The sequence below is a fragment of the Anabrus simplex genome, chromosome 2, assembly GCF_040414725.1.
Source record: "Anabrus simplex isolate iqAnaSimp1 chromosome 2, ASM4041472v1, whole genome shotgun sequence".
NCBI lineage: Eukaryota > Metazoa > Arthropoda > Insecta > Orthoptera > Tettigoniidae > Anabrus > Anabrus simplex.
This window is the reverse complement of record NC_090266.1, coordinates 90,616,863-90,633,940: the sequence shown is the minus strand read 5'-3', so window position 1 is coordinate 90,633,940 and position 17,078 is coordinate 90,616,863. Positions and strand designations below refer to the sequence as shown.

At 36.2% G+C, this 17,078-nt stretch overlaps 1 protein-coding gene across 1 annotated transcript in view; it reads left to right on the top strand.

The window, feature by feature from the left end:
• The window catches only part of LOC136863424 (stress-induced-phosphoprotein 1), a 153,916-nt gene extending 140,160 nt beyond the window's left edge, over nucleotides 1–13,756 (top strand). The window contains exons 4-5 of the mRNA XM_068225942.1: nucleotides 8,208–8,375; nucleotides 13,565–13,756. Of these exons, the coding sequence (XP_068082043.1) occupies nucleotides 8,208–8,375; nucleotides 13,565–13,756 (360 nt within the window). The remainder of the gene's footprint in view (nucleotides 1–8,207; nucleotides 8,376–13,564) is intronic.
• Nucleotides 13,757–17,078: the final 3,322 nt, after the last annotated feature.

Sequence of the window (17,078 nt, the reverse complement as noted above, 5' to 3'; positions counted from 1 at the left end):
TCCGTAAGTTGCATTCAATACAGCAAGTTTGTTCCACGCAGCGCAAGGTGAGTCATCGTTTATATTTTCCAGTGCCTCGCTTGTTCTCTATCCGATTACCCGCGTTAATACTATCTTCTTTCCCCAGGTTCATTGGGGTCCCAATTGAACTGAGACTACTTCTGTTTAACACAGAAAGCCTTTAATTCCACCATAGAACAGGTTCAACTTTGTCAATTTTTAATCTGGTGCTAGTCTCATCGGACAATTCTTCCCTCTACGCAAAAGTGGAACTTACATCTACAACTTTCTAGAAGCATATACGTAGTTATATATGTCAATCGTGCAACACAGGAGTAACTGCCAACCAAAGACTATCTCATCAAGAGTTTTTACGTGACTTCACAAGATTTTACTTGTCATTGTGAACACTTCTGTTACTTTTATCATTATTCGCAAATACGGTTTTTTCACTTTTATCTGTCATTCAACCACCATCCCATCCTTCTAGATCCTCTCTCATTTCTCCATACTATTTTTATCACTATGTCTTTTACTGTTGTAATTTGGCTAGGCTGATGATGGTCCACAGTGGACCGAAACTAGTACCTTTTAATGTCATTGTAATGTTTTTGTAAAAACATCAAATGATTTTTTAGTATTGAGAAGGTGGAATATTAAAATTTTGTATTTACTTTAAGCACACTATTATGTGTCGAAACTAGTTCTGTATAATTCTATAAATGTTGTAGTTGAGTAACACCATTAAATTTTGTATTGAATAGGTGGAAATACCAAAGCTTTATTTATTTGTAAGAAAAGTAAACTAATGACAGAGTTTGAGAATGCTTGTATATTTTTGGATCAACATTTTAATGACAATCAAAATTTAAACGATACACTAGAAACAAAAAGTACGATAATTGAAAAATTCCATAACTACTCTCTTCTCGTAATAATAATAATAATAATAATAATAATAATAATAATAATGGGGGTTTTTGCCTGTTCCCCTATCGGGCGCATCCCAGGTGGCAGATCGGGGGGCTCGCCAGACTTCTCCGGAGGGCTTGAGGGAAATAAAATACCTCTCGCAGACCAAAAACAGGCACAGCCAGGAAACATCTTGAGGCAACCTCTGAGACTCAATACCTTAGTTGTAACTATGAGATTGACAAAGATCAGTCTCCCCATTATCTTCAACTTACTAGCATGATGGCAATGTCAGTTAATGATACTACTACCCCAGGCCCTAGTATTCATACTAGGTTTTCTCGGCCATCGGATTCTGTGGGACTGAGAACATCATGCGGGAATGTATCGGAGCTTCCCAAATCTCTTCGCCCAAAGGAAAAACATTTTATTGGTACTTTAAACATCAACACGCTTCGCAAAATTGGAAAGTTGAAGAACTTAACAGACACATTAGACCAACTCAACATCCAAATTCTGGCACTCCAAGAAACTAGGTACAGTGACAAAAATCATTTTGAATCAGGAAACTATAATTTATAAAGGTAAACCAGCTACCCTCCTCTCTAACAAAATATTACAATTTGGCACTGGTTTTGCAGTGAGAAAAAATATCACAAATTTGGTATTTTACTTTACATCTCCTTCTGAAAGAATTTCGCTAATGACAATCAAATCAGGAAACAAAGCTTATACACTAATCAATGCACATGCACCTACAAACAATTACAACCAAAAAGACCCACAGAAGGTAGATGACTTCTGGGAATTACTAGAAGAAACTACAGCCAAAATTCCAAAACATCATGTCAGAATTCTGCTGGGGGACTTCAATGCACAAATTGGCAAAGAGAAGAAATTTAGGACCACTGTAGGACTTTACCCTGCTCACAAAAGAACCAATAAAAATGGAGAACGCTTAATTGGCTTCTCCGAGAATTTCGATATAAAATTGATGTCAACCCATTTCCTGGCACTTCCACAAAAGAAAATGACATGGAGATCCCCGAACATGCATTTAGGAGAATTTCAACTAGACCATGTGGCTATTTCCAAGAAAAACCAAAAAGAAATTATGAAAGTCAAAAAGGTAATTATTGACTCCGACCACACCTCTTGTTAAAGTAAAGTTTCAACCCAACAGGAAGAAAACCAAAACAATCAGAAACCCAAGAATCGACCCTGAATTTCTGAGACAGAACTCAGACAATTTCCTTGCGAATATCTCCAACAATGCTCCTTCAAACTGGCTAGAACTCAAGGACACACTCTTGAAAGCTTCACAAAACATCAGCAACCCCCCAAGGAAATGCAAACACAGGTGGTGGAATGACACCTGTGACAAGGCCATAGAAGTTAGAATTAGGTCCTGGCTAAACATAAGTTCCCATAAAACTGATCAAAATCGTGATGAATTCTTCAAAACACAGAAACAAACCTCAAAAATCATCAGATCTGAAAAACGAAAATATGATCAAAATGGACTGGCAGAAATCAAAGAAGATTTCAAGAAAAACAATACACGGAACTTCTACAGAACATTCAGAGAAGAATTATCCAATTACCAGGCACCTAGTCTCTGTTTCAAACGTACAGATGGGACTTTGGAAACAAGTAATAAGGGAAATTGTGAACTCCTAGCAAACCATTTCATGGACCTTTTAAACTGTGAATCTCCGAAAGAACAATTCACCTATGAAAAACCAACACCTATTCCAGATTCAGAACCCCCCACATTACAAGAAGTCAAACAAATAATCAGAGATTTAAAAGACAACAAAGCACCAGGAGAAGATGGAATAATCGCTGAAATGTTGAAAATTGGTGGTGACAAACTGGCCCAGAGTATTCAAAATATCGTACAGGACATCTGGTTTTCTGAAGAAATTCTGGAGGATTGGAAATGTGCATTGATTAACCCACTTCACAAGAAAGGAGACAAATCAGATATTAATAACTACAGAGGAATTTCTCTCCTCTCACTCGTATATAAAATCTTCTCTAAAGCTCTACTTAATAGATAGAGAAACAAACAGACCACCTGATCGGAGATTATCAGGTTGGATTCCGAAAAGGGAGATCCTGCGCAAAACAAATCCTAAACCTAAAAACCATATTACAGATTCTCAAAACCAAACAAACAGTAATCACCTTTGTTGACTTCAAAAAGGCGTATGATTCCATAGATCGGCAGACCCTGTTCAACATACTAGAGGAATTTCAAGTCGACAGGAAAATTAGGGAATTGATTAAACAAACACTGACCAACTCAACATCAAAAGTTAAGTTCTTGGGAGAAATTTCTGAACCGTTCGAAATCAGAACTGGTGTCTGACAGGGAGATGGACTATCCCCACTACTATACAATTTAGTTTTGGAAAAAGTGATTCGTGAATGGAGAAAAGAAACTAAAGGTATAAACATTGGCAGACTTCTTAAAGACAAAATTCATCTTGATTGCTTAGCTTTCGCAGATGACCTTGCGATCCTTTCGAACAACAGACAAGAAGCAATCCACTCCATAGAAAAATTGCGTGAAATAGCTGCAAAAACCGGACTTCAAATTTCATTTGAAAAGACGCAGTTTATGGAAGGAACTAAATCGAGATTCGACAATCAACCATTAATCACCAAATGTGGAATAATTTCCCAAGTAGACAAATTCAAGTATCTAGGTGAAATTATTCAGCCAGCAGGGTTAAATCAGGAAGCTAACAAAGAAAGAACTGCTAAACTGCAAAGGGCTTGCAAAATCACATGGAACAGATACAACAAAAGATGTATATCAAAAAATGCAAAATTACGACACTACAATACAGTCATCAAACCAGAGGCACTTTATGCATCTGAAACACTGATCATTGGTGGCAGGTCACAAATGGAAAGCATTAAGAAACAAGAGAGGAAAATTCTCAGAAAAATCCTAGGACCAAAGTTCGAAAATGGAATTTGGATGAAAAAGAAACCACACAAAATTTTTCAATTCACAGAAAAAATCACAGATACCATCAGAAAGAGACGACTAAAATTCTACGGACACCTACACAGAATGGATAATAACAGGCTGACAAAGAAAATTCTAAATCTAGCTTTAACCCTGAAAATCCGCAACAATTGGTTAGCAGAAATTCATGAAGATCTACAAGAAATGGGTATTGAGGACGAAACCATTCAAGATAGAATGAAATTTAGAAGCTTAGTAAACAAACATAAATTTGCAGAGAAACCAACAAGAAAAAATACAGGCTGGACAGAAACACGCAAAAAGGAACACAGTGAAAAAATAAAGAGATATTGGGAAGAAAAGAAGGAACATTGTGCAAAATAAATTCAAATGCGCTCCACAGTTGTGCACAACGAATCAAAAAAATAATTTTATGAGTATTTTTAATTACAAAACCACTAACAGCACATCCTCTGCTACAATAACTATCTCTCTGCCACCTCCCCACGTTACATCCCCTCTGCTTGCAACCGGCATGCTCAAGGTATCGCCCACCCCTCTCCAGCCGACTCACTCCTTGCCTCTACGAACACATCCCTACAATACAAGAAACAGTGGTAGAATGACCCAACGATAGTTGACTCTTTCTACTAGTTCAAGGGGTAAGCTTGATTTATCTTTCTCCACACTTGTTTGTTTGACACAAAACTTACACGGTTCTCCTCTTATTTCAGACCTCAGCGTGTGTCAAATTGCTTTCCATGTCACACCTAAGGCCAAGTTGAACTCCCCATTATGTCTTCATAGAAGATATATAAGTTTACATAATATAATTACTGCTGAATTTATTATCTTATCGTGTCTTTGAGATTGCATAACTGTTACTGTTGATCAAGTGTCATTTGACTAGTACAACATGGATGTGTTATATTTCAGCTTATGATTTTTCTGACACTTGATTTATTATTCCACGAAAAATAATTTTTAACAATTATAAGTTTAATTAATCCACGCTTCATATGCTTATATATTTTATAACGTTATAACCATTGTAATACATTGGTACTCTTTATGACTGGTTTTTCAACCATAGAATCACTTTGTAATTTATGACTTGTAGGCTAAAAATTTTTAAACCTGCTACACATATGGTAACATTCTTAATGTACCTTTGTGTTTTATTTTATAACTTATTGTAACCAATGATCATTCTTTTATTGTAACATGTCCAACTTTAGATATGAAGAGACTGTTAGGTTCAATTCTGGCTCAGTGCCCTGACCTAATATTTGAGTATTAATGGCTGATGATGCTCGCTATGTTGAGCAAAACATGTTCTATAATTAATATGGTGTAATGATTACACCCTAATTGTAAAGAATATATTGTATTGATTAGGTGGTTACAAATAAAATAATATATAACTTTTAGTATAAATTTACATGGAAATAGCCTTAACTGAAATTTAACCAGACGCAAGATAATATAATCGAACCTCTGAAATCAATGATGTGCTCTGCAATATCTTGAGGTATATCGCATTCTTACTTAATTTCAGTATTAAAATTATGCGATCATTTACTTTAGCTTTTATTTCTAATGATTTAACACCTGCTATCAAACACGTAATTTACGCATTTATTTTGAAAACAAGTTCTCCTCTTTCATTTTGATTTTGCTTTACGGAACAGTAGTTGATGTGTATTACTAATCAACTCCAACATTGCCTTTGAATGTCGACCACAGAGCTCGCAAGTGCACATGGCAAAAAACTATACCGTACCAAAGATGATTAATTGAATTTTGTAGCAAATGTTTCGGTTTTGTTATTCACACAGCATCACCTAACCTAACTGTACTATATGTGTGATGAAAACATACTTCAAGTGCCAGTAGAGAAATGATAACCTTCTCGATATAAATTTACATGATAAATAGCCTTTCTGAAATTTAACCAGACGTAAGAAAATATAAACTAACCTCTGAAGTCAATGATGCACTCTGCCATGTCTTGAGGTGTATCCCATTCTTAATTAATTGCAGTATTTAGCATTAAAATTAAGCGATCATTTATTCAGCCTTTATTTTTAATGAGTTAACAACTGCTATTGGAAAGTTATTTACGCATTTATTATGAAAACATGCTCTCCTCCTTCATTTCAAATTTTCTTTTCTCAACAGCAGTCGATGGGTTTTACTAATCAACTTCAACATCACCTTTGAATTACATGGAATAAATTTCATTATTGGTCTGGATTTAATTTCTGCATAATCTTAAAATATTCAAATTTATTTTAAAGAATTGTTCCACCTATTTAATACATAACATTCATTTGAACATTATGACTTTTACATTATAAATCATAATCCTTATTGGAACATCTTTTGCCCTGTATTACGGGCATCATCAGCCTGTACCTCGTCCTCGAAATTATAAATCATCGGGATCCCGATTGTCTATTGCTAGGCGTCCTTATTATATTGAACATTAAAAAAAAGTTAAAATGTACTTCTCTGTTTGTCAGTCTTAAATTAACTAGTGGAATATTTGTAATATTTGAGTTTAAAATCACATTAAAAATGGATTGTAAATGCTCAGTGGAAACACATTAAAACAATTTGTTAGATGGTAAGCCCTGTTCTGGCTCCTAAGTTATTGCCCCTTAGTGAATATCATTCACAATTACACATTTTATACAATTAAAACACCAATTAGGTAGCACATTAATAATCATTCACTGAATTGAGAATCTGGTTAAAAATGTCTGAGGTTGTCTATAGTAAATATTTAGACTATCTTTAATGTCTTACTACATACTTAAACACGTGAAATCAACTAGAATAGCCTTAAAAATTTAAAATAGTATGTCTAAATTTTGGTAATATGTTTGGCAAACTTATTGTACTCCTTGTTCATATTATTATTATTATTATTGATATCGATGCCAGTATCATTTGTAAAACTAAAATACTAGCTTGTTGGGTAGTATTTGTAGGATTGATTATCGAAATGCTGATAATGAAATCTTACCAAGGTTGTTGAAGTTGGTCTAATGGGAGCCTTTTTGAGATTCTAAATTTGGTGGTGAAATTGTTGTTTCTGGATCCAAAATGAAAGATGTTAAAACATCTGTAATGAAATTGAAAAGGTTGTTAAAGAAAATAGTTTGTGAATGGACATAATAAGGTGTCTCCTTTGGACCTTTCCGCTTACCTCCTCGTGTCTTTCCTGGCAAGTTTGAACTACTTGCGGTGCCGGCTTGACTGGATATCACTGTGCTCGCACTTCATGTGTTGTAACAAGAATCAAGAATCTTTATTTGCCATTGGCCATATACAATGAAATAGACTTTGTCAACTGATAATAATTTAGTACTTAATATTATTAAGGCTAAATGAACATACACCTTTTATTAAAACTTAATATTAACATTATGCATTTCTAAGAATTCAGAAGTATTATAAAATGGATTTTCTATTAACCAATCATACATTCTTCTTTTAAAATTACTGAAAGGAGTGAACCATGCAGAATGTGGTAATTTATTAAATAATCTTAAACAACTGATTTTATGTGAGTGAGCAGGACAACATGAAATTGACAGGCAAAATATGAGAGAGGAGGATATTGTAAAACACAGTATAGGGTTATAGGCTTTAAAGAGTGCAGTTAATGGGACTAATACTTCACAAAACCATGAAGTAAAGGGTGGAAATGGACCGGGCGAGTTGGCCGTGCGGTTAGGGTGTGCAGCTGTGAGCTTGCATGTGGGAGATAGTGGGTTCAGACCCCACTATTGGCAGCCCTAAAAATGGTTTTATGTGGTTTCCTATTTTCACACCTTTCACACCAGGTACCTTAACCCATCATCGCCATGTGACCTGTCTGTGTCTATGCAACGTAAAGCAAATTAAAAAAAAAAAAAAAAAAAAAATCCAAGTTATTAACGACTTAAATTAACGAATTCTTAGCTTCTCCAGAACTTTACCACAAAGTATAATACCAAACATCTAAAAAAGATGCTATACTAGTACCTATATAGAATACATTCCAATTTTAATTACCAAATCACCGTCTGTAATCAGAGAATTGATCTTACTGTTGTCAAAATAAATGCCACTGAATCATATGACATCCTGATCTACAACTATTTCTGGCTTATTTCGCTTGAGTGATAACAGAGTTTGTAAATAATAAAATCTTCAAAATAGCTCACTAGGGTTGTAATTTATTTAGCCAGTCCTAACTTCCCTTCCACTGGGCTGTCATGTAATTGTTTCATTTCTGACAGCAGATATTTTAAATTTCCAGGAATTTGAAGAGGCAGAAGAATTTTTCAGGCAAGTGTTGAAATTGGATCCAATGTGTGAAGAAGCAAGAGTCCAGGCAATAGAAGCGCAAGTATCACAGATATGCAAAGGCTTAACATTTTCCAGGGAGCAAGCACTTCGGGCTCTTAACTTCACCGGTAATGTTGAGGTAAGTGTATTTGATTCTAATTCTTTAACCTGAGCTTGAACTTTTTCCACTTCAATATTGCAACTCTGATGACAAGTGACATATGCTTCTGCGACTGGCACGTTCGCAATAAAACGGCACTGTATGTTCTCTGTTCCCTGTTGGCCAGTTTGTGAACACTTTATTGTTAGGTACTATTCTTTCTAGTAGTTATTTCTGTGGTAACTAAAAGGCTATTTTATTCCTTTGTTCCAAATTTTATGCACTTTATCATAATATTTTTCTTAAACCAATGAATTAATCTGCCAGTCAATGAACATGTTGATATGCTATGTGGACCTCTTCACTGCTTTCCTGATAATTGTACCGTGTAGAAATATTATACATATAAAAACAATAAAATATAAACAAAGGCAACTACAACTAAACATGATATGGACCAACAACAGGGTGTAGAAAGTGCTGGACAAACCTGCCATGAACATAAATTGGTAACGCACTCTTTAGCAAACAATCATGTTCCTTAAAATACCATTTATTTAACATACAATTCCTTAACATTCAATTAGTAATAACTTTAAAAATTGATGTACAAACATACCTTGCCCAAAAAGATTAAAGGGCACATTTGATGCTGACCACTCGCCAACACCCTCAAAATGATTTGAACATATTACATTATCTTCGTTTTGTAAACATAGAAGGTTAATGATCCGAACAAAGTGACAGCCATGCTCGCGGGCACGTGAGGCTTGTTGGTCCTGCCCTCAGAACCCGCATGATGTCCCTATGTGGTGTATCTGCTGCAGTTAAATGAAAAATAGCAAGAAAAGAGCTCGCGGAGTATATTAGTAGCGGAGTGGGGGTTCGCAGGGGAAGCATAATAACAAAACAACAACCGAACACTGGGCAACTAGAGGAGAGCCATGCATGGTACAGATAGACATTATAAGGGGATAAGAGGGTTTCCGAGAATATCAAAGAAAATCAGTTTAACAAATAGATGTATTGAGACACAAGCAAAAGTACAGTACGTTACATTTCTAATCGCCGTGCGTGTAGAGGCGCACAGCTGTGAGCTAGCATCTGGGAGATAGTAGGTTCAAATCCCACTATCGGCAGCCCTGAAAATGGTTTTTCATGGTTTCCCATTTTCACACCAGGCAAATGCTGGGGCTGTACCTTAATTAAGGCCACGGCTGCTTCCTTCCCACTCCTAGCCCTTCCCTTTCCCATCGTTGCCATAAGACCTATCTGTGTCGGTGCGACGTAAAGCCCCTAGCAAAAAAAAAAATTTCTAATCATGACAAACGAGAGGAAAACTTTTACAAAATTACAGATATAGCATGACAGTATTCCATGGTTGCATATCATCTGAGTGAGATTTTGTCAAGTACAGACTGAAATACATAGAAATGATCTTTCCCGACGAAGTTTGAAAAAAGTTAGAGATTACAACATTTTTAAGGAAACACAAGTGAACAATAGAATAGGACACTGCTAGGTTAAAATGACATAGAAACTCCAGAATATTCTCATATGAATATTATAAATCCATTTCGAAGGCATAGGGTAACTAGGAAACACCGAGCAGATGAAGTCTGATGAAGAGAATAGTTGAAAAACAGTCCACAAATGTGAAGAACGACCAGTCTACAATCTTTAACGGAACAACTCATTTTCATAGTAAATGTATACAAACTGCCTTGAAGTACAAGAGTTCTGAAGTGTTGACTAAAATTATGTCCAGTTCCTCAAAAACCACAACATTGGAAGCTCATAATAAGTTACATGAATTAAGAATCCTTTGGCTGCCATATCGATTCCAAGATCGAGTTCAAACACTCTATAACCTTAGACATCACAATGTAAAAATATAAGTTCAAGTTACACTACCTCATGGTGCATGCTGGTATGGAGAAGTCCGAACGTGATTAGAGATTTATAGCTACATCATAAAGACTATCTTCTCCAGTTGTCTCTCTCCCCAACAGTCAAAACGTATCTCGATGAGAAGGCCACATGAGGCAGTATGTATTGCCAAGTCGGAGAGAGGAGGGTCGCGAGGGGAGGTTATGTCACACACATCAAAATCGAAGATACTGGAACATATATATACGTAAAAAATATTTTATTTTACTACCACCTATTCAATACAATTCAAAATGTTAACATATGAGTTAAAACATTGTTGAAATATAAGTTCAGACATGTGTCACCCCTTCTTATCTTTTGTATATCTAGTTTCCTCATAAAAGTAGGTTTGGAGTGAATGAATCATCCTATGCATATTTTTTTGAAAGTGATTGTACAACAAGAGGTATCATACAGTCTTTGTTGTTGTATTACTTGTAATGATACTGGAACATTCGAGGCACGAGACAAGCCAACACCTTCTAATACTACATGCCACATGGCACGGCTATGACCTCAGAGCAGTTAGGCTGCAAGTACGGTAGATTCAATAGCATACATTTCATCGCTAACTAGACAATGATACGACAGGAATTTTGTTCATGATTTTGTGTAAGCTGAATTATTTTCAAACGAATCTCACTATCCCTACTTTCACTTATGAATGGTATTGAAACACGTATGCTGTGAGACGGTTTCATATCTACGGTGTTGAAAATGGACTGCCTGGAATACGAAACACTGGCAGCCAGGAATGAGTTAGCTGGAAAATTTATAATGTCCAATAACGGACCATTTATATTGGTATTATAAATTTACTCATTCGGAACAAATATTTTAAATTCCCTATGGGAATCAACATCTGTATGATCTGATGTCCAAGCAGGCATCAATTTTTTGTAATGGGACAAAGTCTCTCATAATGCATTGGCACTGCCGGTGGCTACAATTAGCCTACGCAGTGGCCTCCAGAGTATGCACTAGCCATGCGTCTTGGTAGGTGTGCTAGGTACCAACTGATGAGCCCAGCCTAGCACACGGGGGCGAAATGCTGGCAACCAGGAATGAGTTAGCTGGAAAATTTATAATGTCCAATAATGGACCATTTATATTGGTATTACTGTTACCAAAACAGAACTTGCTTTAGAGAAAATCCCATACGATATACGAGTTAAAGTTAGACACGAAATCAGTAAAACGATCCCGCAATATGTCAGTAACATTCATAAGAATAACATAAACATTAATACCACCAATAAATCCCACTTAAATAAACTCAAAAACAAAATAAAACGGGACAATCTACTAATAACAAAAACCGACGAAGGCAATACTACTGTCATTATGGGTAAAAATTAATACATAACAAAGACTAAAGAATGTTTCCAAGACAACACCTTTTCAATGAAACGCAGAGATCCAACCAACAACATACAGAGGAACTTAAAAGTTCTACTCAAGAATACACACTTTCTTCTCACTGAAACATAATCTGCAAAACTCATAACAATGAATCCTCAGTTACCAACCGCAAAAGCCTACCCTAAAATACACGAAGAAAATGTACCCATGAGACCGATCATAAACTATAGAGCCAGTCCAACCTATAAACTATCGCAGTTCATTCAAAAATTTCTCAAAAAGCATTATTCATTTTTAGCAAACAAAACAATACAAAACTCAATAGATTTTTGCAATAGAACCAAAGAATTAAAAATCGAACAACACCATACCCTTGCTTCATTTGATGTAACGAACATGTACCCTAACATTCCTATCAAACAAACAATCAAAATAATAGAATCCAATTTAAAAAACCACAGTAACTTGAGCACCTTAGAAATAGTTGAATTTGTGAATTTACTTGAATTTGCCATAAATAATAACTACTTCTAATTCTATGACACCATAAACCAACAACAAGGCCTACCTATGGGATCTCCTGCCTCTGGAATATTAGCAGAAATCTATGCAGACCACCAAGAACACACGTCAGTCAATAAAATAGATCACATATACTTTTGGTGCAGATTTGTTGACGACATCTTTGTAATCATAGATAATAGATCCACCGATGCAAAGACTATACTAGACAAACTTATCACATTGGACCCTGAGATTAAATTCACCAAAGAGACTGAAAATAACCGTACCTTAAATTACTTGGACCTGACAATAACCAGGCACGACAACCACTTATCTTACAAAATCTATAGGAAACCCACACACACACTTCAGATACCATAAAAATCAATTCTATTCATCCCAACACACATAAAAGAGCAGCCTATTACAGCATGGTATACAGAGCCTTTAATATTCCAATGACAACAGAAGATCTAAATAACGAATTAAAATTAATCCTTGACATAGCCAAACATAATGGATACAGCAAAGAAATGGTCAACAAAATCATCCACAAGATAAAATCCTAACGTAAAACCAGATTAATAAAAATTGACAAACCCAAGAAAGATTACACCTTATATACCTTCAACAATACCCACATATACACTATAACTAATGTTTTCAAGAAGGACAACCTCGAAATAGCATTTAAAACCACACATAACAGCACCAACACCATACTCAACACCAGGACAGTCAACAATAACAATAAATATAACCAATCAGGAGTTTACATTATCAAATGCAACAACTGCGATACAAGTTATGTTGGACGTACAGGCAGAAACTTCACTATCCGCTACAACGAACATATAAACGCAGTGAAACAACCATTTTTCATCAACAGGCCGTCGGACTCGTTGGCTCAACGGTCAGCGCACTGGCCTTCGGTTCAGAGGGTCCCAGGTTCGATTCCCGGCCGGGTCGGGGATTTTAACTTTCATTGGTTAATTCTAACGGCCCGCGGACTGGGTGTTTGTGCTGCCCCCAACATCCCTGCAACTCACACACCATGCATAACACTATCCTCCACCACAATAACACGCAGTTACCTACACATGGCAGATGCCGCCCACCCTCATCGGAGGTTCTGCCTTACAAGGGCTGCACTCGGCTAGAAATAGCCACACAAAATTATTATTATTATCAACAGGCCAGCATGTAGAAGAATTCAAGCATAGTTTCACAGACATCAATAATGATATGACAAAATTAAACATAAATTCTAAGGGCCCCCTGCTCAACATAACCGAAGATTTCTATATTTCCCTGGACCAATACTCAATCCTAATCACAATATTAATGACATTAAAGAGAAAACCAGCATCATCTTTGATAAAGCCATTCCTGCATTAAAAAATGACTGTCTAAAAATTATAAACAAACAGTACATAACACGCCTCAAAAAGACCTACGAATCACAAGCCCAACCCCCCACCCCTACCCCTACAATAGCCACTCCTTCTACCCCTCCACCCATACCCCTCACCACAGCTAACACAAATCCCAGACGTACTCGCAGTAGTACACAGCAAGCTCTCAAACACAACGCCGCACGACCTCGACAACAACAGCAGTAAGTACCCATGTCGCCTCCACACACAACCTCAGGCATTCCTTCAAACTCATACTTACACTAGTTTATCTTTACAGATAACAGCAATATCCACAACACGAATACAGACAGGAGAGAGGTCACTACCAACAACTCCTCTTAATCAAATATTTAATAACTCAAGACTTTACAGTCTGTCTCAAAATTCACCAAAAATATATCAACAGTAGAACCACAACAATACCTGAAAATTTTACGACAAGGGTTTTCGCCACGAATAGACATGACACAACCCATCAATCACTACTGGTCTGCATTTAGGGCAGTTGCCCAGGTGGCAGATTCCCTATCTGGTGTTTTCCTAGCCTTTTCTTAAATGATTGCAAAGAAATTGGAAATTTATTGAACATCTCCCTTGGTAAGTTATTCCAATCCCTAACTTCCATTCCTATAAACGAATATTTGCCCCAATTTGTCCTCTTGAATTCCAACTTTATCATCATATTGTGATCTTTCCTACTTTTAAAGACACCATCCAAACTTATTCGTCTACTGATGTCCTCCCACGCCGTCTCTCCACTGACAGCTCGGAACATACCATTTATTACATGTGATAACATTCATTTTTGGGTCCGTATTGAAAATATTTGTATTAAATAGCACTTGAATGTTTTATTATTCATCCACCTATTCAATACAATACAATTTTAAAAATTAGGACATTGTCCTTATCAAAGTTATTAACATGACATTAATATATTATATGGTACATGTTTCGCCTATCAATAGTAGGCATCATCAGCCACATTTTTCACCTTAGGATAGATCAGGTACCTGATTGGAAATAATTTATGATTTAAAATGTATTGGAGATTGTTAAACACTATTACAATATAAAATGTAGTTTGCTGTTATTTGACAATATTTGTGATAATATTGGAGTCTAAAAACATGATATTTATTTGACGATAATGACATATTAAAAGATATTTCAATAGAGATTTAAAAAAATAAAAATAAAAAAAATCAGAAAACCGAGCTCGATAGCTGCAGTCGCTTAAGTGCGGCCAGTATCCAGTATTCGGGAGATAGTAGGTTCGAACCCCACTGTCGGCAGCCCTGAAGATGGTTTTCCATGGTTTCCCATTTTCATACCAGGCAGATGCTGGGGCTGTACCTTAATTAAGGCCACGGCCGCTTCTTTCCCACTCCTAGCCCTTTCCTGTCCCATCGTCGCCGTAAGACCTATCTGTGTCGGTGCGACGTAAAACAACTAGCAAAAAAAAAAAAAAAAAAAATCAGAAAACATATTCCATTTAGTTGTCAGATGGCATATTGTTAAAAACTTATGGAAAGTTGAGCAATGGTAATGGTCGTTGGTTCTTGAAGTTATTAAATATTGATTTTCATTTATTTGCTTATAAATATTGAAGAATTTTCATATGGTCTGGTTCCTTTTGACATAGTAGTAGTTAGAAATGTTGGTGCCGTAGGCTATACTGAAGTCTTTGTAGGCGTCATTAGACCATCTTCTTTGATGTGGTAAGAGTTTGTAAAGGTTATGGCTCTTTGCTGTTGGGCGTGTTGAGGTGAGTGTATTAGTTGGAAGGGAACGTTGTTGTCATTCGGTGGTTAGCCAAAGATATGATGAGTTCTGTAATTAAAGAGTTAATTTGAAAATTTAATGAATAACCATAATTGGAATTAAGGAGCTGAATAGTGGAATTTAAATGAAGAGTGTTGACACTTACCCCTTCGACCGCTGAGATGTTATCTTGGTCAAACTGGCCGCTGTTTTTCAACTAGATCTTCAGAACATTATAACACCCAAAAACATAATAAATTCTCTGCAATGAGTAACCACTTTAAAGAAACAGGACACAATTTACTGCAATAGATCAGGATTTACAAATTTTAAAAAGAATTGAAAAAGGTAAGCTCATGACAGAATACGAAAACTTATACATCTTCTTAGATCAACACTTTAACAAAGACAAGAAATTAAATGACGTAATAGATAACAAAAGTCCTCTTTATGAACAGATTTATATTCTATTACAAAAACCATTCCTTCTGAATAATAAGTTTTGCAAAATATTTAGCACCAAATCAGTAAACACGCCCACCAATCCAACACACACACCGCCCCCTCCCCTCCTCCCACTGCAGACAACTCTTCTCAAGTGCAGCGAATGGGCCCTCAGCCATGCCTTCTCAAGCTCAACCCCCTCCACCAAGACTTCACAAATACAACACACGTAGTAAGAGCTCGGAGACAGCCAGTTACTCCAAAACTCTCAACATAAGCTAACATCTCAACGGTCGAAGGGTAAGTGTCAACACTTTTCATTTAAATTCCACTATTCAGCTCCTTAATTCCAATTATGGTTATTCATTAAATTTTCAAATTAACTCTTTAATTACAGAACTCATCATATCTTTGGCTAACCACCGAATGACAACAACGTTCCCTTCCAACTAATATGCTCACCTCAACACGCCCAACAGCAAAGAGCCATACCCATTACAAACTCTTACCACATCATAGAAGATGGTCTAATGACGCCTACAAAGACTTCAATATAGCCTACAGCACCAACATTTCCAACTACTACTATCGCAAAAGGAACCAGACCATATGAAAATTCTCCAATATTTATAAGCAAATAAATGAAAATCAATATTTAATAACTTCAAGAACCAACGACCATTACCGTCGCTCAACTTTCCATAAGTTTTTAACAATACGCCATCTGACAACTAAATGGAATGTGTTTTCCGATTTTTATCTCTATTATAATATCTTTTAGGCCCGGTTTCATCAACACATGTTAAATATATACTAACAAGTAGTTAGTTAATACGGAGTTAAAATTTTAACATCATGCTAGGTTTCTTGCGTTTCATCAAACTTTTCTTGTGAAATGTTAACTAATCGACTGTTAACTCTCCCAATATTGCGAACTGGTGCAAATCAAGGAGGCAGTGGTACGAACATGCTGTTTTACAGCGCGCTCCGATGCGCTTTTGTTTGCGTACAGCTGTAAAATATGGCGCGAGAAGTGAAACGGAATCGTAGTTCTAATTTTTCCTCCTTCGAAAAAGAGTTGTTAATTGAATTAGTTAGTAAATGTATATAAGTTATTGAGTGCAAGCGTACGGATGGCTTGACGATAAAAGAAAAGGACGAGGCGTGGGAGAAAGTCCGCGATGGTTTCAATGGGGTTAACAGATACTTTTTTAGCAGGTATCCACTGTCACCTAACAAAATCATTTCGTTAATTGTCCAACTTCAAACTGTGCTCCAATATGGGAGTTATTAAATATTGTATTGTCGTGTGCAGAAC